The 23765-nt window shown below is 36.0% G+C and overlaps 1 protein-coding gene and 1 non-coding gene across 3 annotated transcripts in view; both read left to right on the top strand.

The window, feature by feature from the left end:
• Positions 1-23765, top strand: part of PPIG (peptidylprolyl isomerase G) — a 40429-nt gene that overhangs the window by 1964 nt on the left and 14700 nt on the right. For both annotated transcript variants that reach the window (XM_070422793.1, XM_070422794.1), the window contains exons 2-9: positions 6770-6817; positions 7586-7663; positions 7761-7835; positions 8199-8306; positions 8928-8972; positions 11650-11737; positions 17497-17526; positions 17615-17754. In XM_070422793.1, coding sequence (XP_070278894.1) covers positions 7603-7663; positions 7761-7835; positions 8199-8306; positions 8928-8972; positions 11650-11737; positions 17497-17526; positions 17615-17754 — 547 coding nt within the window. In that variant the 5' untranslated portion in view covers positions 6770-6817; positions 7586-7602. The remainder of the gene's footprint in view (positions 1-6769; positions 6818-7585; positions 7664-7760; positions 7836-8198; positions 8307-8927; positions 8973-11649; positions 11738-17496; positions 17527-17614; positions 17755-23765) is intronic.
• Positions 10941-11046, top strand: LOC139015863 (U6 spliceosomal RNA). Its single transcript, XR_011472518.1, has one exon. It is a non-coding gene; the product is annotated as a U6 spliceosomal RNA (small nuclear RNA).

The raw sequence follows: 23765 nt of genomic DNA, 5'->3' as shown, positions 1-23765 counted from the left end.
GAGCATACATTGCATTTATTGGGACTTACTAAAGGCCTTAGTTTGTGGTGCTTTTAAATGTGGTCTTGCATTATCCATGGCCTCAAAGTAAGGTCTTTGCCCTTTTGTATATTTTAAATTAGATTTTTCTGTCAGGCAGCGTTCATTCTTTAATTAAAGGGAAATTGGTAGCTATTCATAATAAAGTGAACTAGTTCTGTTAGCTATTAGGACTCCAACTATAATTCTTTCAATGTTGCTATTTTGAAGAAGTATGTGTTGATGTTTTTTCCTTATTATTTTACTAATAGGTATTTCAACAGAAATATAATGTATTATGTTTTTAGTATTCTAATGTACCAAGGTGTTTTACTTGGGAATCCATAGATAATTGACTCAAGTGATTGAAGAGTTTGTTGCAGATTTTCTGCTACCATGTGGCATGGCACTCCCCCCCACCAACCCTCCCACTCCCGGCTTTAATATTAGCACCAAGTTTCAGTTTTCATTTGATTTACATGTCAATGGTTTTGCCATTTACATGTTAATGCATATATGGTCCTAATAAGGACTCAATGTGTTTTTATTATCCAGGGCAAATCTTGCATCTTGACATTTGCTACAGGCAAGTATAATGAATACTCAAGAAAACTGTTAACTTTTAGTGCAGACAAGAAATCTGGCTCTTTTAGTTTGAGTGGTGGCTTAAAATAAGCGGCAGTCTCCTTCTGAAATAGAATTAAATCATACTTATAAATGTAGACATCAATTTTTGATATTAAAATTTTTTTAACTTGGGCTATTTATTTATTTACTTATGTTAATCCTCTCCCGAGGATATTTTTCCATTAATTTTTAGGGAGAGTGGAAGAGAGAGGGAAAGACAGAGGGAAACATCGATGTGAGAGAAACACATCGATTGGTTGCCTGCTGCACGAGCCCAGACCAGGGCCCGGACTGGGTAGGATCTTGCAACCAAGGTCCATGCCCTTGATTGGAATCGAACCTGGGACCCTTTGGTCCACAGGCTGAGGCTCTATCCATTGAGCAAAACTGGCTATGGCTTAAAATGGTTATTTTTAAAACATGAATGATTCCTTGACTGATTTTTTAAAAATATGTACATATTTTTATTGATTTCAGAGAGGAAGGGAGAGGTAGAGAGATAGAAACATCAATGATGAGAGAATCATTGATTGGCTGCCTCTTGCACACCCCCTACTGGGGATCGAGCTGGAAACCTGGGCATGTGTCCTTGATTGGAATCGAACCCAGGACCCTTCAGTCCGTAGGCCGACGCTCTATCCACTGAGCCAAACTAGCTGGGGCTTTAACTGATTTGTAAAAATTTTTATTTATTGACTTGAGAGGAACTTTGATTTGTTGTCCCATTTATTTTTGAATTGATTTTTAAAACAAATGAAAAACCTGTTTGTTTATATATTAAGCCATGTTAATTATGTAAAACTTTATCTTAAAATTTAGTCATAATTCATTGCATTATGGTCAGTATGCTGGAAAGTTAAATGAGCCATTACCTAGAATATTTGTAAATAAACTGGTTTCCACAGAGAAGCTATAGAGTACTTAATCAGGAAACTCTTGTTTTTTTCCCACTTGTGACCTTGAGCCAGTCACTTCAGCTCTCTAGTCTTCTCAATCTATAAAATCAGAAGATTGGACAAGATTATTTCTGAAGTTCCTTGAAACTTCAGGAGTTTTGTAGTTCTTTATATAGGAATTACTAGATTGAATAATGTTGATAGGATGGCGTAGGTTAACTCTGGAGACATTGAAATAAATTTATTGTTACAAGAACTTAGATAATTACAGGTACAATATTAAGAATATGAGCAGAGATTTCCCAATTAGTATATGCTTTTTCAGTTCAGCACTAACACAGTTGTAACTATATTTTTATGACTCTTGGATTGTATGTGTAAAAAATGTATCTTGCCCTAGCTGAGTGGTTAGGTTGGTTAAAGTATACCGAAAGGTTTTGGGTTCGATTCTGAATCAAGGCACATATCTAGATTGTAGGTTCCAACTCCTGGTCAGGAGGCAGCCCATCCATGTTTCTCTCTCACATTGATGTCTGTCTGTCTCTCTCACTCTCTAAAAATCAATAAAATATGTCCTCAGGGGAGGCTAAATTTTTTTAAGTGTATAATTTTCTTATTTAACACTGAAGTTGGCAACATTACAGGTTTTACATTTTCTAAAGGATTTAAGAATTTAGGAAATGTCTATACACTGTTAAATTGTTTCTAGCATAATGGTTTGTAACTGTTAGCGACACTAAGGGAAGGGGCACTATGTGGAAAACCATAGTCACCTTTCCTGACACCTCAGAAAGTTAAGTTGTACTTAATTCATTAGTAATCTGGCACATAATAGTGTATTTAAATGTTTTTTAAGCAGTTCATTTTCATTTCTCATTTGTTCTCTGGGAACTACATTAGGGTTAGTGTAAAGAGGCTGATGTGAATGTTAAATTGCATTCTTTGAAAGTAATCTTCAAGATCCACTGTAATTTTAATTAAACTTAGTATGATTACGCTTAGAGGTGAAAATCTTGTATATAAATTGTTACCTGTTCATTAAACTTAAGCAGATGAGAACTTCCCATCCTTGTATCTTGGTTCTGAACTGAATATGCTCCCTCTTATAGTGGATTCAGTTGGAAGAAAGTGAGAGGAGGAGGAGGAAGAAAGGAAAGGAACACTTTTATTAAAAAAAAACATGGTGTTCCCCCCAAAATGTATACACACACTTTGAATAATTATAAAGGTAGTGTTTACTTAAAATACATTTCATTTTCAAAATTGAGCTATTAGCTGTTAAAGTGTGTATACATTTTTGGGGGACATAGAATGCAGTAGGCAGATCTAGGAAATAGGTTGTTTCAGTTGTGAAACAGGCTGAGAGGATGGTTACTGGTAGGCTCTGGGAAAATTTCTGACTACAGATACATATTGGCAATAAACTATGTGAGAAGCAGTACTTACAGGAGGAAAGGCACTGGGTTTTTTGTTGTGTTTTTTAATCTTAACCTGAGGATATTTTCTTTCATTGTTTTTTAAGAGAAAGCAGAAGGGAGGGGAGGTAAAGACAGAGAGAAACATACTGATTGGTTGCTTCCTGCACATGGCTGACCAGGGCCAGGGATCGACAGGTGCCCTTGACCAGAATGGAACCTGGCACCCTTCAGTCTGCGGGCTGATACTCCCACCACTGAGAAAAACTGGCTAGGGCCAAGGCACTGGGTTTTAATAGAAGAGTCTAGTTCCAGTTATGCCTTGATTAATTAGTATTCTTTTTTTTTTTTAAATATATTTTATTGATTTTTTACAGAGAGGAAGGGAGAGAGACAGAGAGTTAGAAACATCGATGAGAGAGAGACATCGATCAGCTGCCTCCTGCACATCTCCCACTGGGGATGTGCCCACAACCCAGGTACATGCCCTTGACCGGAATCGAACCTGGGACCCTTCAGTCCGCAGGCCGATGCTCTATCCACTGAGCCAAACCGGTTTTGGCATAATTAGTATTCTTTTTATTTGATAATATAGTGCTGGGCTAGTCATTGCTTTGAAGATACATAGGTTCTCAGTTCGAGGACTTACAGAGCAACTTACGATAAAGTAAGATTAAACAAAAGAGGGTCACTTAAGCTTTTGAGAGTCAGGGTGAAACTCCCAGAGTGTACTCTGGCTATGCTGAATCTTTAAGGGCACTTGGGAATTAACCAAGGGATTCAGAAAGGGCCAAAACCTGCTATCATCTTAATATTAACAGTTTAAAAGAATTTATTATCTACTTTTTCAAGATTCAGTAATATGCTGATTCCCTCATAACTGTGTGAATAATTCTTTGAATGTAATAAAGTTACTGTATTTTTTATTGCCTAATTACAAATACCTTGTCCTTTACCATATATTTTAATAATTAATTGCCCATATGCTTGTTCCACCCCACCCCCCATCCTTCATGTTACTTTTGGGTGAATATGGAAATTATTTTATGTATGAACTTACAAGATTTAACTTTATTTTTTAAACATGTTTTATTGATTTTTAACAGGAAGGGAGAGGGATAGAGAGTTAGAAACATTGATGAGAGAGACATCGATCAGCTGTCTCCTGCACACCCCCCACTGGGGATGTGCCCGCAACCAAGGTACATGCCCTTGACCAGAATCGAACCCGGGACCGTTTAAACCGCAGGCCGACGCTCTGTCCACTGAGCCAAACTGGGCAGGGCAGATTTAACTTTTTATATATGAATTGTTACCTCTGATATTTTTATGAAATATGCATATTTGTTGTAGAACTTTATAATTCTAGCACTTATATTTTAAAATATTATAACGTCTATTCACGTACAAAAGTAACTATGATATTTTTGATAAACATTTAAATCAACATGTGATTCTCTCTGCTAAGAAAAAAGTAGAAGTATATATGAAAAAATATTAAAAGTTACAGCTTGCCCCACCGGTGTGACTCAGTGGTTGACTGTTGAACCATGAACCAGAAGGTCATGGTTTGATTCCTAGTCAGGGCACATGCCTGGGTTGTGGGCTCGATCCTCAATGTGGGGCATGCAGGAAGCAGTTGATCGATGATTCTCTCTCATCATTGATGTTTCTATCTCTCCTTCTTCCTCTCTGAAATCAATAAACATACATTTATAAAAAGTAAATAAAAATAAAGATGAAATTACTATAAAGAATAAAATAAAGTTACAGCTAAGAGCCAGGATTTTATGCAGTTTTTGTGTGATTTTTTTTTTGTAAGCTTATTAACTTTGTTATCTTATTTTAAATTATTTTTATTATGAATAAAGTAGATGAAATTAAATATCAAGGTCAAATTTCTGAAACGGGTGGGGCAGGTGAGGTGAGTGCATGTGGTCAAGTACATAATAAATGGTAACAGCTAATAGGCAATAGTGGAAACTAGGTCTGACTGAAACATATACCTCATCTAATGGGAGAGACTTATAATTGCTATACAGGAATGAGGCTTGATATATTTGTTTTCTATCGATTTTATAGAAATAGCTGTAACTCATTGAGATTAAACAAATTTGCAGCAAACAGAACATCTGTAGACTGCTACACTAAAAGATTTCATTATTTACCATTCTTAGGAAATTCATCTATTTTACTGAAAATTGCATAGGCTTGATTTTTCCCTGAATTATTTTCTCTCTACTTTTTCTTGAAAAAAAAGGGAAATTGACCAGATGTTTGTCTTGTGTTTGATTTTGGATATTATTTGAGTAATATCAGGAGTTCATAGAGGAAATACTGTCCTATTTCTGATTAGATAAAATCTGGTTTGAATAATGTTAGAGACATAGTGTTGAACCATCTATTGTGTCACTATTGTTCTTCATTAGCTTTTAATATTACAGCATTTATGTTCTCATGATTTGTGTAGTGCTTTTAATGATAATTTACTATCTTTCATCTTTCTTGAATTAAGGCATATTTATTATTTTTTAATCTATATCTATGAAAAGTATCCTTATGTAGCATAACCTGAATATAATAGCCCTCCCAGATGTGTGCATTCTATATATTCTTCGGAGATTATATATACATTTTCTTTTTTATTAATATGTTCTTTATAATAGCAATTGTGTTTATTAAAAGTAGAAAAGAAGTACAGTGAGACAAAAACTGTCTCCAGTCTTACAATCAAATAAGCGATTTTTAATTTTTTTCATTCTGTGGCACACATAAACTAATTACTAAAATTCTTTGGCACACCAAACATGTTTTTTGCCTATGTGACCAAAAAAATTGTTATAATTTTTATTTATTCACACTAGACGGCTATTGTGGTATTGGCTGTTGTCATTTTTTTTATTTGACAATCCAAGGGAAAAGGAGTTCAGTTCCTGTGACTACTAGTAAATAGTCAGGTCTTGCATGTTTTAAACATTTCTTGCAGTACACAGTGTGCCTCTTGTTGCACACTAGTTGAAAATTGCTGAAACACAGTAATGATTATTTCCTTTCAACCATTTTTTTCTTTTTGTAAGTCTTTGACTTGGTGGATAGGAGTAGTGTATGTGATTATAATTATATTACATTTACTGTTATATGTTGATTATTTTTAACAAATTATGAGCATTTCCCAAATTCTTTATTTTATTTAACTAGGAACTGTAATTTAACCAATTTTCAGAAAATTGGTTACATGTTACTAAAATGAGCACTAAAATGGCCAACTTTATACATGAAGGCTTTCTAAATTTAGGGTAGTCTCATACAGTAGATTCTTAGTAGTTGAATTTTACTGGTTTATGGTATAAACCAGTTTAAAGCATGAAACCTTAAGAGTTTTGCATTTTGTTTCCAGAGGAGTAGATACTGTATTGGGACTTATTCTTTTAAAAGATCTCTGCAATCACCAGGCCATTGTGATTGAGTGTCAACCCATGTACCAGGAGGTCACTGTTTGGTTCCCTGTCAGTTCTCAATCCTTGTGTGGGGCATGCCAATCAATTCTCTCATTATTGATGTTTCTGATTTTTTGTGTCTACACTAGCATATCAATAAATGCTATTGCTCATGATCAGAACATATCCTCATACAAGGCACTGTATGGCTTAATGTGCTTTTATTCAAAATATAAATCAATCATATATTATTGTTATTCAATTATCCCCCTTTCTTCATTGATGATTTATGTTTGTTTTGCTGTGTTTTTTAGAGATTTGCATGTTTTCTTTCTAAAACCACCATTTTAATCAAAACTCTCTTTTTGTTTTTCAGGGCTGAAAGGATTAGATGATTTTGTCCTTGGTTTTTCTCTATTTAGAGGTAATTTGCCTGTTGAGTTCACTAGTCATACAGACTTAATACAATTTTCTGTTTGGGGTGGCAATCTATATTTGGTTGTTAAAATAGAAATTACATAGATATATATATGCAACGTGTCCCCTCGGTAGTTCAACCTGGAGAACGGCAGTTTGATCGCTTGCTATGACGTGCGCTGACCACCAAGGGGCGGTGCGGAACATGGCGGGCAAACAGCAGCAGCAGCGGGGAGCTGAGGGAGCAAGGGAAGGAGGAGGCAGGGAGGCCGGGGGAACCTCATGGTGGTGGCAACGTGAGGTGGAGAGGGAAGGAGGAGGTGGGGAGGCAGGGAACCTGATCGGCCCTGAGTATGGGCCAGGCCTAGGGTCCCTACCTGTGCACGAATTTCTTGCACCAGGCCTTTAGTATTGTATAATGGTTAAGCCTTTTCTTTTTTTATGTTTCTAATGAGAGAGAGAGAGAGAGAGAAACATCAATTGGTTGCCTCCTGTATATACCCTGACGGGGAATCCAACCCAAGACTCTTCTGTGCACAGGAGGACTTTCCAACTGAACCACATTGTCCAGGGCTAAGCCTTTTTTTTCCTTGTCTTTTTGTGTGCCTCATAAAATGCAATCTAATCTCTAAAAGAAAAGAATCTATATGTTTTATGCCATGGAAGTAAATATCAAAATAAATTTCAAACTACATTTCTAGTTTATGCTCCACAGAATATTTTTTACAGAGATTTATGAAAAAATCTTTGTCTGAAAACTGTATTTTACTCATAGATTGAAATATTGGAGCCATGGGAATAAAGGTTCAACGTCCTCGATGTTTTTTTGACATCGCCATTAATAATCAACCAGGTAAGAAGATTAATGTTCTTATTTAACATTTGTAAATGAGTATTTAATATTTTAAATTCGTAAGGAAGTTTAAACCAACTACTTTTTTTTTTTTAAGCTGGAAGAGTTGTCTTTGAATTATTTTCTGATGTGTGTCCCAAAACATGCGAGAACTTCCGTTGTCTTTGTACAGGTTTGTGGATATTTTCAATTTCCCTAACAGTAGTCCCATTTTTATTTAAACAAATTTTAGATTTCTTTATGCATATTACTCTTTACTCTTAACATGCAAATTATGCAGCATTGTGTTAAATTAATTCTTAGAATTATTAGTTGTAATGGCTTTTATTTGACATTGATTTCTACATTTCAGCACTCTTTAGGATTTTTTAAATGAATTTTTAAAAAAGTTCCTGAGCGAGTGAAAATTCAGTAGTTTAAAAAAATCTATATTGTTTGTTTCACAGGTGAAAGCTTTCATCATTAATTATGCTTTAATACTACTTCCTTGATTTTCTTTCTACTAAATGGCCTACTAATTTTTCTTTTTTTATAGGTGAAAAGGGAACAGGGAAGTCAACTCAGAAGCCATTGCATTATAAGAGTTGTCTCTTTCACAGAGTTGTCAAAGATTTTATGGTTCAGGGTGGTGACTTCAGTGAAGGTAAGACTTTGATTCCCACAAAAAAAATATATTCCTTGTTAAATATCATAGATCTCAAATCTTCAGTTTTATTTTTTTGCCCTGTCAATTAGAATTATTCATAGAAATAAGTTAAAAGAAGGAAGCACAGGAAATAATTTCACCTTTGATGCATGAATTAATTTCAGAAATTTGCTTCTTGATAAAAAAACAAAATACTGTATTCCTCCGTTAGTAACCTATCAGTGTATGTGTTTGGTTTCGTCACAGCTAGTAATCCTTACCTACCATATAGTTTTTAACTTTACTTTTTTATTATAAAAACATCAAAATTCTATTTTAAAGACACTTTCAAAAAGGTCAGTAATTTCTGTTGAAAAACCTGTATAATCATCATTAGAATTGAGCATTGTGTTTGTGTGTCCCTTATCTTAATAGACTTTGTCATATTCTTACTATTGTATAAGGGAAAGAAAGTAATTTGGGATCTTGTCAGTATTGACTTTACGATTTGCTATGAACCTATGAATATTATTGAAAGTCATTCAAGCACTAACTTTCTAAGAAGCATTTTGGTTAGGTAGCATCTTCAAAGAGATTACTGTCTTGAGAGTTCTGAGAATCCATGTTTTTCATCCCTAGGAAATGGACGAGGAGGGGAATCTATTTATGGAGGATTTTTTGAAGGTAAAAATGTTTACTTTTAAATTGTGTTTTTAATGGTTTCTATTTTATGCACTTGTTTTTCTCTATTAAACAGTGTATACTGTACTAATATCCATCTACCTTCAATTACTCTGGAGGTAATTTTTGTTGTTGTTGTTAGATAAATTTTCGTGTGAAAAATGTTATAATATATGCACAGGCCAGTGTGGCTCAGTTGGTTGGGCATTGTACCATGCACCAAAAGGTTGCTAGTTCAATTTCTAATCAGGGCACAAGCCCAGGTTTCAGGTTCTATCCCCAGTAGGTAGCGTGCAGGAGGCAGCCAACTAATGTTCTGCTCTCACGTTGATGTTTCTCTTTCTCCCTCTTCCTTTACTTCCTTGGCAGCTCAGAAGTAAAATAAATAGTATGGCTTTGGCAGCACAGATACTCTCTAAAAATCAATAAATATGTATTTTTTAAATTATAGACTTTTTATAGAGATAGAATTTTTGTTTTTGGTCTAGGACATTCATATATCATATTATTTAAAGGATTTCAATGATCTATAATAAAAAAAGAGTAATATGCTAATTAGACTGGACAGCCAAACAACCTTCCGGACGTCATTCTGGATATCCTTCCGGATGAAGCTGCAGTTGCCAGGGCCAACGCAGAGGCGGTTAGGGGCATTGAGGCAGGCAAGCGAGCAGAGGCGGTTAGGGGCGATGAGGCAGGCAGGCAGAGTGGTTAGGGGCGGTCAGGCAGGCAGAGTGGTTAGGGGTGATCAGGTAGACAGGCAGGCGAGAGGTTAGGAGCCAGTGGTCCCAGATTGTGAGAGGGATGTCCAAGCCTAATATGCTAAATATCCGACTGTTCATTTGATCTTTGGACTACTCACTATTATTATGTGCACTGACCACCAGGGGCAGACGCTCTGACTGGGGTCTTAGCTTGCTGCTGGGGTCCGGCTGATGGGGAGTTGGTGAGACAGTCAGACACGCCCTGGAGCCCTCCTGGGGTCCCTCCCTGGCCCCGATCATGCACCAGTGGGGTCCCTCGGCCTGGCCTGCGGGAATTGGGCCGAAACCGGCTCTCTGACATCTCCCAAGGGGTTCCAGATTGCGAGAGGGTGCAGGCCAGGCCAAGGGACCACACCAGTGCTAGAATTCGTGCACTGGGCCTCTACTGTTTAAAAAAGTGGCAAGAGTGGTCATCCTTAGCTCATTCTGATCTTAGGGCAAAAGCTTTCAGCTTTTTACCTTTAGTGTCCCATGGCTGTGGGTTTGTTACATATGGCATTTATTATATTGAGGCATATTCTCTCTGTACCCACTTTGTTGTTATTTTTTTTTTAAATATATTTTATTGATTTTTTACAGAGAGGAAGGGAGAGGGATAGAGAGTTAGAAACATCAATGAGAGAAACATCGATCAGCTGCCTCCTGCACACCCTCCACTGGGGATGTGCCCACAACCAAAGGTACATGCCCTTGACTGGAATCGAACCTGGGACCCTTCACTCCGAAGGCCGACGCTCTATCCACTGAGCCAGACCGGTCAGGGCTGTTGAGAGTCTTTACCATAAATGGATATTGAATGATCTTAACCTTTATTAAAGGTGATTCAGCAGTATTTCTTAGTAACAATATCCAAATTTTGGGTTCATTTTTCTGTGAAAAATTTTTTAAACTCTCCTTGATATTCCAAAATTTAGCTATAACGTTTTTCCCAGCATTGAGTTGTCTCGCTGGAATTTTTTATTGATGTGAAGATCATTTGAAAGACTATGAACATGTGAATGGGGAAATATTTCATGTTATCCATCTTTCACCTTTGGTATTCAGTGAATTTTGTTTAAATTTCACTTGCTTAATTTTCATTCTAATGCAAGATTGGAAGGCAAGCTGCTCTTTGCAGTAAGTGATGCTGTGGCAGAGATTAAGTTAAAGAGTACCTCTTTATGCTCAGAATAATATGTACCCTTTGTGTTCAGAAGTAAAATAAAGAGTATGGCGTTGGCAGCACAGATACTAAAATTGGATTAATACAGAGAAGATTAGCATGGTTGCTGCACAAGGATAATGCACAAATTTGTGAAGCATTCCTTATTTTCAATTCTTAAAGGGGGGGGCAATATAAAAAATTCTATCTGGATTCTTCTCTTTTTAGGAAAGTTTCATTTTTTTGTTTAAACAAAGAAATTTGCCTTTTTCAAAAAAAACATAAAGGACAAATGTAAATGGAAAGAAAGGGGTTTGATAGACTAATAGGAGTTTATAGCAAGGGATTGAAAATTAGAAATATTTTAATCTAAAAAGATGAAGAGCCCCAGCTGGGTGGCTTGATTGGTTGGAGTGTGATCCCATACATGAAAAGCTTACGGGTTTGATTCCCGGTCAGGGCATTTGTCTGGGTTGTAGGTTCCATCCTCAATCAGGGCATACATACGTACAGGAGGCGACTGATCAATATTTCTGTCTCATCATATTTCTCTGTACCTTCCTCTCTAAAATCATTAAACACATCCTCTGGTGAGGTTTTAAAAAGAAACTTTAAAAAGATGGGGAAGGAAATTGCTTAATATTTGATGCTTCTTTTAACCTGACTTTTATTTAAATTTTTCTGGTACTGAAGACATGAAGACATGAAGAGGAGTGGAAATAATTTGGGGGGGTAGTTTATAAGTAATGTAACTGAAAACTTTGCTTCTCTGTAGATGAGAGTTTTGCTGTTAAACACAACAAAGAATTTCTCTTGTCAATGGCCAACAGAGGGAAGGATACAAATGGTTCTCAGTTTTTCATGTAAGTATTTATGATCTGATAGCTGAAAACATTTCTCTTGGTGTGTCATTTTTCTGTGTACCTGCCCTTGATCCCTAATAAGTAGAGGAGGGGCCATTAAGGGATGGGCATTTTTAAAGAAGGGAGAACAAGGAATTGTTGAAGAAAGGAATATTATTAAAGGGAGAGTTGAATTGTACTACTAAAGTTGTTAAATGATGAAAAACTTGTCAAGAAGACAGGAGCCAGTTTGAAGGGGTGGTGTTTCCACTGGCCATATCAGGACAATTTGACCATCAAAAAGTATTGGATTGTCAAATAAACAATTCCAGGAGTCCATAGATATAAAAAATGAGTGAATAATGAGAAACACAAAAGCTGTTCCTTAGTAAAATGTCAACTCAATGTAAAAGGAATGATGCAGTAGAAAAATAACCATATTTGCAGTCATTTCAGTAATAATTGATTAAGGAAAGAGTTATCTTTAGTTGGTAAATTTAGTGAGCATATATATTTTTAAAAATTATATATATTTTTTTTATTATTTTTTAAAAATATATTTTATTGATTTTTTTGCAGAGAGAGATAGAGAGAAACATCGATGAGAGAGAAACATCGATCAGCTGCCTCCTGCACGCCCCCTACTGGGGATGTGCCCGCAACCAAGGTACATGCCCTTGACCAGAATCGAACCTGGGACCCTTCAGTCCACAGGCCGACACTCTATCCACTGAGCCAAACCGGTTAGGGCTTTATTTTCTTTTTAAATAAATATTGATTTCAGGCAGGAAGGGAGAGGGGAGGGAGAGAGAGAGAAACATCAACAACCCGGGCATGTGCCGACCAGCATGTGCCCTGATCAGGAATCGAACTGTGACCTCCTGGTTCATGGGTCAATTCTCAACCACTGAGTCATATTGGCTGGTCTAGAGGGCATATTTAACAAGGAATAGGATATTTACGTAGAGTATCCATAAATTATGTAATTACAAAAAGTAAAATAAAATCGGTCCTCATTAAGATTCTGTATATATGAATTTGCCTACTCGCTAAAATATATTTGTAACCCCAAAGCTAATACTGCTGATGTTTTGTAATTCTGACTATAAAAAAAATTGTGACCAGAGCTCTTGTCAGCAATGTATATTTTTATCATGTCCTATGGGAACAGATTTGCTCTCCCTTTCAAGAGCCTTAAACTCTCCTGCTCTGAGAAGAACTAAGTCCTTCAGCACCATGTGTATTATAGTGTTTTTTCATTCCATATTTGTAACTCTCTTCTTCAACAGTGAAACACCTGGCTTCTATTTATATTCAGAATTTCTACTCACTTGCAGAATCCTAAAAAAAATAAAAAATTTGTCGTCCTATATCATTGAAAATAACCTATTAACTAGAGTTCACTATTTATGTATAGCTACTTTTTCTTTAGACATAGAGTATGTAGTTAAAATGCCATGTTTAAAAGTTACTTGGATTAGTATTTCTTGGTGTGAATTTTATGACTCAAAACATGGTAGGATCATTTGTTTCTGATGACATTTCCTTTAGTTCTTCCTCTCCCCATGTTGTTTTGTTTTGTGGTTTTTTTTTTTCTTTTTTAAAGTTTATAAAACATTAACATGATTCCAAATGTCAAAATAAAAATTCCCTTGAGGTATCACTCTCACCTGACTCTTCACTCCATTCCCATTTTTTCACCCCATATCCAGCTATCCATGCTAATAACCAATCTCATTAGTTTCTGGTTTATCTTCCTATATTTCTTTCTGCAAACATAAACACAGATACGTATATATATTTTCTTATTTTCCCTTTTTTTCTTGTGCAGTAGGTATTTTTATAATATTCTGCTCTTTTCACTTAACAGTATGTCCTGGAAATCACTCCATATCAGTTCATAGATATGAACCTGTCCTTTCTCATTCTTTTTTTGCAGCTGCATAGTACTCTATTATGTGTATACAGGGTGGTAGAAAAGTAGGTTTATAGTTGTTTATATGGAAAGTAATACAATAATTAATAAACAATAATACAGGAATAAACTTTCATGTACTCACAACTTAAACCTACTTTTGTCCCACACCATAGGGTTTCTGATTTTCTTATATTTTATTCTTTTAAAAAAAATTTGTATTGACTTCAGAGAGGAAGGGAAAGAACATCAGTGATGAGAGGGAATCATTGATCAGCTGCCTCCTGTACATCCCTCACTGGGGATTGAGCCCACAACCTGGGCATGTGTCCTTGACCAGAATTGAATCCTGACCTCCTGGTTCATAGGTCGATGTTCAACCACTGTGCCACCCTGGTCAGGCCTTATCTTTTTTTTTTCTCCCAACAAAAACAACTTTATTGTGTTTTTTGTAGAAAAGTTAGACCACCCAGTTTGGTTCTCCTTTCCTCTCTGAAATCAATAAAAATATATAAAAAATAAAAATAAAAAAGAAAGAAAAGTTCTACCATACAAATGAAAAGAAGAAAACAATCCCATCCCCAGAGCATCTTTCTAATAAAAATGTTTGTAGAGTGAGTGTTGTATATATACGGTTATAATTAACTTTCAAATATAAATCTCTTTCCACATCACTAAATACTAACATTCTAAAAGCTACATGTTAGTCCATTGTTTGAATATACAGTGCTTTATTTATATAATTAACATGTATATATATATATATATATATATATATATATATATATATATATAGGTTTAATAAGAAAATAACCTATATAAATATAGATATATTTTATTCTCAACTGAGGATATATATTGATTTGAGAGAGAGAGAAAAACATCAATGTGAGAAAGAAATACCGATTGGTTGCCTCCTGTATGTATATCAACTAGGGATGGAACCTGCAACCTAGGTATGTGCCCTGAATTGAACCCGTAACCTTTTTGGTGAACGGGACAATGCTCCAACCCACTGAGTCAACCTGGCCGGGTAATTAACCTTAATTTTTGAACATTTGGTTTATAGTTCCCTTTTTTCCAAATTGCTGCAATGAACATTGTTGTGCCTATTATTTGATATATTTTAATTATTTCTTATTTATAAGTTGCTACAAGTTTACTTACTGAAATGTTTTACACATTTTCTTAAAAATATATTTTTATTGAGGAAGGGAGAGGGAGAGAAAGAGAGAAACATCAGTGATGACAGAGACTCATTGATCGGCTATCTCCTGCATGATCCCCACTGGGGATTGAGCCTGCAATTGGGCATGTGTCCTGAACTGGAATTGAACCCTGACTTGGTTTATGGTCCATGCTCAACTACTGAGCCACACTGGCTGGGCTGTTTTACACATTTTTAAGTTTTTCTTTGTATATGCTGCATTGACTTCCAAAAAGATGTATACTTTAGTATCAGCAGTAAGTGCCAGTTTTACCAGATCCTTAACACTGGGCATGATAATTGATTTTCCTTTTTTAGATAAAATTCAAAATCTCAAGTTCATAACATCTTTCAAGTATATGCACTGAATCTTACCTCTAAGTGTTGATTTCATCTTACCTCTTTCCACGAGTCCCCGTTTTCAATTCTTTTGGCTACATACCTAGGAGTTGGAACTGCTGGGTCATGAGGAAATTTACGTTTAACTTTTTTTAAAAGACTTTAAAAATTGATTTGTAGAGAGAGAGGAAGGGAAAGAAAGAGAAATATTAATGTGAGAGAGCTAAACATTGATAGGCTTCTTGAACTTGGGCATGTGCCCTGACAGGAAATCAAACAAGCAACCTTTTGGTGCACGGGTCAACCAACTGAGCCCCCACCAGCCAGAGCACTTTTAGCTTTTTGAGAAGCCATCAATGTTTTTCACAGTGGAGACATAATTTTATGTTTCTACCAGCACTGTTATAAGAATTCCCATTTTTCCGTATTTCTTACCAACAACCTTTTTCACCAGTCTGAGAATGACCATGAAAATAACTGAAATTGCTTTAGGGATTACAAATAAACTCTAGTGAGCAAGTAAACTTGCAAATATGAAATCTGTGAAGTGAGGATTAACTGTATCTAGATGCAGATTTTACACACATGCGCGCGCGCGCGCCTGCACATTGAATATAACATAATGCATACAAGGTATACATTTCTAGGTGCTTTTAGCAAGTTCAAGTAAGCATAGCTGTTAACAGTGAGGAAACAATGGGTTATTAGTTTTAAAAGTATGGTGGACTTTTAAAAATAAATGTATATGTTAGAATTTTTTTTAGTAGTGTTGTATATGTGCTTTAACCAATGGTTAACTTTTTTTTTTTCAAATATATTTTTATTGATTTCAGAGAGGAAAGGAGAGGGAGAGGGAGAGAGAAACATCAGTGATGAGAGAGAATCATTGATTGGCTGCCTCCTGCACGCCCCCTACTGGGGATCCAGCCCACTACCTGGGCCCGTGCCCTTGACCGGAATCTAACCTGGGACCCTTCAGTTCATAGGCCAATACTCTACCCACTGAGCCGAGCTAGCTCCGGCTAACTAATAGTTAAATGTTGTTTCTACTTCCAAAATTCTAATGTCTTTTTTTGATAAGATACAATGCCCATCTAGTATGTCCTACTAGCTACTCAAGTCGCAGCCTTCTTTTTTTTTTTTTTTTAATATATTTTATTGATTTTTTTACAGAGAGGAAGGGAGAGGGATAGAGAGTTAGAATCATCAATGAGAGAGAAACATCAATCAGCTGCCTCCTGCACACCCCCTACTGGGGATGTACCCACAACCAAGGTATATGCCCTTGACCGGAATCGAACCTGGGACCTTTCAGTCCATAAGCCGAAGCTCGATCCACTGAGCCAAACTGGTTAGGGCAATAGCAGCCTTCTTTTAACCACAAAGCTTTTAAGGCTGATATGGGGAAAGAAAGGATTTTAAAAATATACTTTATTCACAAAAAATGAATTTTTTCTTTTCTTGGGGTTTTATCCAAAGTTTTAATCAAGATCTCTCTTCAACATGAAGTTTACTTTATGACAGGGGTAACAAACTCAAAAAGCTACAGGTCTTAAGAAATAATATAAGTAAAGACTACTGGGACAAGAAACCAAACTATTAATTCCTGTACTATAAACAAAGCAGGGATTCTCAGTCTGGCCAACTATTTCCATGTGCCGGGTTCTACATCTTCTAGGTTTTCAGAAGGTCTAAAATCTGGATTTTTATGTAAAAGTATTCAAAATTTTAAATGTTGACAGGTAATTTAACAATTTATAAACACTATATTTTCTGTTCAGGTTCAACAGGAAATGTGTGAGAGCCATCAGAATATGATCTATGATTTAACTATTTAAAATGTTAAGATTAAAAACATTATTGTTAAACCATAAACTAGTGGAATGATTTGACAAATTTTGATATGTCCATATAGTAGAACAATATACAACCATGAATATTCAGTAAGAACCCGTCACATACAAAAAACATGGATGGGTAGAAATAATACCAAAATGTTAACTTTGCATCATTTTATGTTTCCTCTAGCACGGTTATAAGAGTTTCCATTTTTAACTTACAATGCTAAATACATGTAAGTTTTCAGCAATGTGTAGGTATTACTTTTATAATCAGAACAAGTTTTTAAAAATTCATTATGTGGAAAACATTGCATTCTATTCTACTTCAGGTTAATATAATAAGTTTTATGTTAAGATGTATGATTTGTTTGTTTACAACTTTGTTTCCAATGCAGTTATTTTCTTTTCCTTTGTAGAGATGCTAACTTTGTTTTTCTCTGACTTTGTTTTTATTCTTCTGTCTGATGATTTCCAAAAGAACAACAAAACCAACTCCTCATTTAGATGGGTAAATATTTTAATTAATTTTATAATCTACTTTAAATTAATATTAAAATAAGAAGTTTTTATTTAATCACTTTTATGTGACTCTTTAGGCATCATGTTGTTTTTGGGCAAGTGATTTCTGGTCAAGAAGTTGTGAGGGAGATAGAAAATCAGAAAACAGATGCAGCTAGCAAACCATTTGCTGAGGTGCGGATACTCAGTTGTGGAGAGCTAATTCCCAAATCTAAAGGTAAGAACAAATACACATTTTTGATAATTCTTATGCATACAAAACAGCAGACACTCTAAATAGTTGGCATAAGGTTCACATGAAAGTGGATTTAAATATTTGGATTTTGTGATTTGAATATATTTTTGTTTTTTAACCGTCATTTTTTGAAAACATGCTTTGTTTTATTTCATACATTGTTCATTTACCACAGAACAACTTACGTTTTCTTATTAGTTTTCAGTAATTTGTCCTGCTTCCACCTTTTTTTTTGAGCGGGGGTGAGGGGGCTTAAAAAAAAACTTAGTTGTTTAAGTAGCATGGAAAATAGTTACTTTCTAGGCAAAGAAAGAGTGGGAAAAAGATGACAATTTAAGAGAATAACATAGACTAAGAAACTTTAGGGGAATAAATTATTTCCCCTTCATCTGCTGCTTAGATTCAGAAGCATCTGGCATGTTTGAGAAACTTCTTTTATTTAGTCCAGGACAATTAAAGTTACCATGACTAATAGTTTGATATGATATTATCCAAAATAGTAAGAACTTTAAGTAAATATTTTAAGTCTTTATATTGCATATCAAGTATGTAACTGCTACCATTTATTACAGATAATTGAGTCTGGCACTCTAAAAATAGTGGTATTACCTTCAAATTTGTGTAGAAAGTGGTAAATGTTGAACTGACTATTGTTACTAGTCTAGGGACCAATAACATCAATACTTAGTTTTTCATGGTTAACAAAGGCAAGAGTCATCTATAATCTTTTCTGATCTTCACAAAAGTCCTATAATATTTCCCCTATTTTACAGATAAAGATATACTCACCACATCAGGGGACTACTCCTCAAACCCAAGTTAGTTTGCTGGCTCCAAATCTAGAGCTCTTTCTGTTACGTCACTAAGTCATTAGTCTTTAACATTTCTTTCAGAATTGACTTAGGTAGAACATTCTGTTCTCAAGTTTTAGGTATACTGAGTTCCTCTGTAACATTTAGAAATAAGCACATTTTGCCCGGCTGGCGTGGCTCAGTGGTTGAGCGTTGACCTATGAATCAGGAAATCAAGGTTCAATTCCTGGTCAGGGTACATGTTCAGGTTGTGGGTTTGGTCCCCAGTGAGGAGCATGTAGGAGGCAGCTGATCAGTGATTCTCTCTCATCATTGATTTCTCTCCGCCCCTCCCCCCCAAATCAACATAGCTATAAAAAGAAATACGCACAATTTGTTTTGTTTTTATTTCGAAAGACCCAATATAGTCATAGAGAAGGCTTATTTTTCATTTTCTGTCTCTGCATTTAATTTTGATTCTGATAGATTCCTTTCTTTTTTTGTCATATCAGATATGTATCTCATAAACCATTTCAGGAATATATGCTGCAGCTCATAATGGGACTGTATATAACTTCTTGGTGTTTCATGAGTCTGCCTACCTATCTTTATTTACAAATAACAGGTATAATGCATGCCTTGTGTTCACGAAGATTCAGTAAAGAATGAGGTGTTGGCCCACCTGATGTGGCTCAATGATTGAGTGTCAGCCTATGAACCAGGAAGTCACGATTCAATTCCCAATCAGGGCACATGCCCGGGTTGTGGGCTTGATCCCCAGTGTGGGGCATGCAGGAGGCAGCCAATCAATGATTCTCTCTCATTATTGATGTTTCTATCTTTCTCTTTCTCCCTTCTTCTCTGAATTCAATAAAAGTAGAAAAAGAAAAAGAATGAGGTGTTGCCCTGGCTTGTGTGGCTCAGTTGGCTAAAGCATCATCCCATGCACTGCAGGGTTGAGGGCACATACCCAGGTTGTGGGTTCAATCCTGGTTGGGGTGCATCCAGGAGGCAACCCATTGATGTATCTCTCTCACATTGATGTTTTTCTTTCTCTCTAGAATCAGTGAAAAGTATATCCTCGAGTAAGGGTTTAAATAAAAGAATAGTTGTTGAGTATCTTTAAATTTTTCTTTTAAACTTTTAATTATAGCTGACATACAATTACTTTAAGAGTTTTAGGAATACAGCATGGTGATTATAGACATTTATGTTGAGTGTTTCCTTCCCACGTCCCGCGTGGATCAGGGTTCAGGAACTGGAAGCAGAGCCGCACACAAATGAATATGAAAAGACAAGAGATAATTGGAAATATTGGGGGACCAGGCGGGCAAGTCCAACTCAAGGGGAAGGACTTCCACCTGTGCTCAGGCCTCACCAAGCTTTTATTCATCTGGGATGCACCCATAGCACAGCCCTTAGGCAGGCAACCCCCCATTAACCGCAGACTAGCCCATCAGCAAGGATTTACATAATAATAAATGGGGAAGTAGTTTCAGCTACCACTGTCTGGACAAACGGGTGGCACATAGCTCCGACCTTTGCTAGGGCTTCAAAGGCACCCAGCCTTTGGGGATGGGGAGTGGGGGGGGGGGGGGGCGGTCTCTGTCTACACTTATCAGATAGTGAAGGCAATAAACAGTTTCCCACACATTTACATACCTTTTACATTGTTAGAAAGAAAAAACTAATAAGCCATCTGTGTTTGCAAATTTTAGACCCTGAACTACTTATATTTAATCCTTGAGAGTCTCATTTGTACAATTGGAATATTTTGGTTTTAAGATATTATTTTTTCCCCATATTATCTAGGAAATCTTCATCTTTTATTCTATACTGACTATAGTTTTTTCTTCTCCTTAACATTTTTTAATCTTTAAGGTCTCTGTGCCAGGATCTATTTTCTGCTTATAAAAGTGTTAAGACTGCTGTGTGGAATATTTAGAGATTGAAGTAATTTTTTAGAAGGTTACATTTTTTTTTAATTTTTTTTAAATTAAATCTTTATTGTTCAGATTATTACATTTGTTCCTCTTTTTTCCCCCCATAACTCCCCTCCTTCCAGCTCCCACCCCACCCTCCGCCCTCACTCCCCACCCACTGTGTTCATCCATAGGTGCATGATTTTTGTCCAGTCTCTTCCCGCATCTCCCACACCCCTTTTCCCCCCAAGAATAGTCAGTCCATTCCCTTTCTATGTCCCTGATTCTATTATAATCACCAGTTCATTCTGTACATCAGGTTATTTATTCACTTGATTCTTAGATTCATTTGTTGATAGATGCATATTTGTTGTTCATAATTTGTATCTTTACCTTTTTCTTCTTCTTCCTCTAGAAGGTTACATTTTAAATCATAAACCATTATCATAGATTCTCTAGTAACTGTGTTATAATGTTTTTTTTTGTGGGATTTTTTTGGTATTAAAGGATCAGTGTTTGAGTATTTGCTGAAAGGAAGAGAAAGTGAATGAATGTCACTCTTTATATATGATTTGTGCCCTTATAATGTCTTTTCATCTGAAGAGATAAATGCTAGTTTTGCCCATGCTGTTGTGGCCAGGAAGTTGTACTGAAAGTTGTTGTAGCAACTTAGTGTATGTTCCTCAATCTCATGTTAAGGTAGCAAACTTTGACCTTAACAGTTTCAGCATTTGGGGAAGATTAATGTCTCTCCATAGTTCCTGAAGAGGTTAGATTTGTTTCCAACCATGACTGCTATTCTGGATAACACTGTGGAAAGAGGAAAATACCTTTATGTTTGAGATCGCACAGTTTGGCATGTGTTAGTCTACAGTCCTTCAATTACCATTTAGAACATTGGATTTTGTCATGCATCTATGTAATCTTTTTTTTTTTTTTTTTTAGGCAGAGCTGTGTCTTACATTCAATTTTTCAATTTCATGGCCTCCTTGCAATTTTAAATTGTGAATAGTCAAAAAGCTTTGTGCAACACTGTGGTGTTCACCATCATTACATTTATAACCTTGTTTGAGAGATTTATACCCCAGTTTAAAAAGAAATAAATACAGAATCTTTTTTTTTTCTTTTTCTAACTTCATGAAAGAAAACAAAAAGACTTCTGAAGAGATCTGACTGTCTGGGCCCACCTGTAAATGGTCTTGGTGAGTCTGGGCAATCTTCTGGGGCCTTTCTCCCTTTGCTCTTGCAAGATTGGAAATTCTGCTTTTTGTGGCTATTTCAATGTGCTTGAGAAGGTTCACAGTCAGAAGAACCTTCAACAGATGCTGAGGTAGAACACTAGAGACTAATAAAAAGTACATCCCTGTAGAGGCTTTCAGGGGACATAGTAGTGGAGGATAGAACACAGAGCTCCAGAAAATGAAACTGCTATCTTGATTAAAGCATTTCCTGGTTTTTCAGACCTGGCATGACCTCAGGTTATACTGGTCTTTTCAGAGTTCACTTCAGTTGTTGTTAAGAGAGGTTTGTCCACCATGGCCATGCAACAAGAGACAGAGTCATTGCTACATTACAGAGTACACTGAAACACAAGGTCTGAATTATGGCAACATTGCAATAAATAAGTAGTTATATGAGCAGAGATTTTGCATATATGTGGCAGGAAACACATTGCTTGGCAGTACAGAGAGAAGAATACAGTACAGGAAGCAGCTGGTGAATCTTGTACTGAGGGGACAGTGGAGAACACCAGAGAGACTACGGTGACGGTTCCATTTCAGTGCCCTTACCCAGGAATTAAGAGCTGTGATTATGGTATTTTACTGGAAAACAGTGGGATGTTAAATTTAGAAATGTTTGAAAGGAGACAGTAATGTGGAATGAAAATATCTAAAGGAGACCTATTTTAGGGATACTTTTCTTTATTTCAAAATTTATTTTGATGATGGCCTAGAGATTTTCATCAACATAAAGATTTCATTTGAAGTTCATTGTGTCTATAGATCTCAAACATGAAAGGTATTATTTTCTTTCTTTTTTTCTTTATTGAATTTATTGTGGTTACCTTAGTAAATTAAATTATATAGGTTTCAGGCAGCATTTTCTTACCTTAGGTTTTTACAAGTAAAATGTTCTGGAGTTTGGTTGTTGTTAGTAAAGTCAATACCTATGTCTTAAGGATATTTATTCTTGTAAAAGAGACTATGAAATTGATTTTGTGCAAGTCATTAGGCAGGAGGTAGGGTTTTTGGAGGAAGAAATGGAAACAGTTGTCATACTTGAAAGTTTAAAATTTTCTATTTTTAGCCCTGGCCCTGTGGTTCAGTTGGTTGGAGCATTGTCCTGTACACCAAAAAGGTTACAGGTTTACCCAGCCGGCATGGTTCAGTGGTTGAGTGTCTTGACCTATGACCCAAGAAATCACGGTTTGATTCCTGGTCAGGGCACATGCCTGGGTTGCGGGCCCCCAGTGGGGGGTATGGAGGAGGCAGCTGATCAGTGATTCTCTCATCATTGATGTTTCTCTCTCTCCCTCTTTCTTCCTCTCTGAAATCAATAAAAAAAATTTTTTTAAAAAGAGAACTTTAAAAAAGAAAAAGGTTCAAGGTTCGATTCCTAGTCCAGGCACATACCTAGGTTGAGGGTTTGTCAGGAGGTAACTGATCGATGTTTCTCTCTCCCTCTCTCTCTTTAAAAAACACAAACAAACATATCCTTGGGTGAGGATAAAAATAAATTCTATTTTTAAATGTAATACATTTATTTGGTTCAAAATTTAGAAAGCATAAAAGGATAGTTGGTAAAAGTCTTCCATCTTTGCCCATCAGTTCCCATTCCCATATTTTGTATATCATTTTACATGTATGCAAATGTTGACTGGAAAGATACATTTCTAGAAATGGAATTAAAAGATTATAGAAATCATGCATTTGTAATTTTGGTAGACATTGCCACTAGAATATAAGGAAAGAGAGATAGAAACATCAGTGATAAAAGAGAATCACTGATTAGCTGCCTCCTGCACACCCCCTACTGGGGATCAAGCCCACAACTGTGGTATATGCCCTTGACTGGAATCGAACTGGGGACCCTTCAGTCCAAAGGCCGATGCTCTATCCACTGAACCAAACCAGGTAGGGCTAATAATAGGTTTTTAAAAAGCTAATTTTAATTCATATTTCTCTAAAATGACTAATGTCAGCCTTACTTAAAAATTTATATTTATTTTTATATTAACTGATTACATTCAGTCCTCAGGTTACTTTGGATTCAACATAAG

Source organism: Myotis yumanensis, unplaced genomic scaffold (assembly GCF_028538775.1).
Source record: "Myotis yumanensis isolate MYYU_CA2020_CCGP unplaced genomic scaffold, mMyoYum1.0.hap1 SCAF_8, whole genome shotgun sequence".
NCBI lineage: Eukaryota > Metazoa > Chordata > Mammalia > Chiroptera > Vespertilionidae > Myotis > Myotis yumanensis.
Note: the sequence above shows the minus strand (reverse complement) of the source record. Positions and strands in the feature narration are given on the sequence as shown.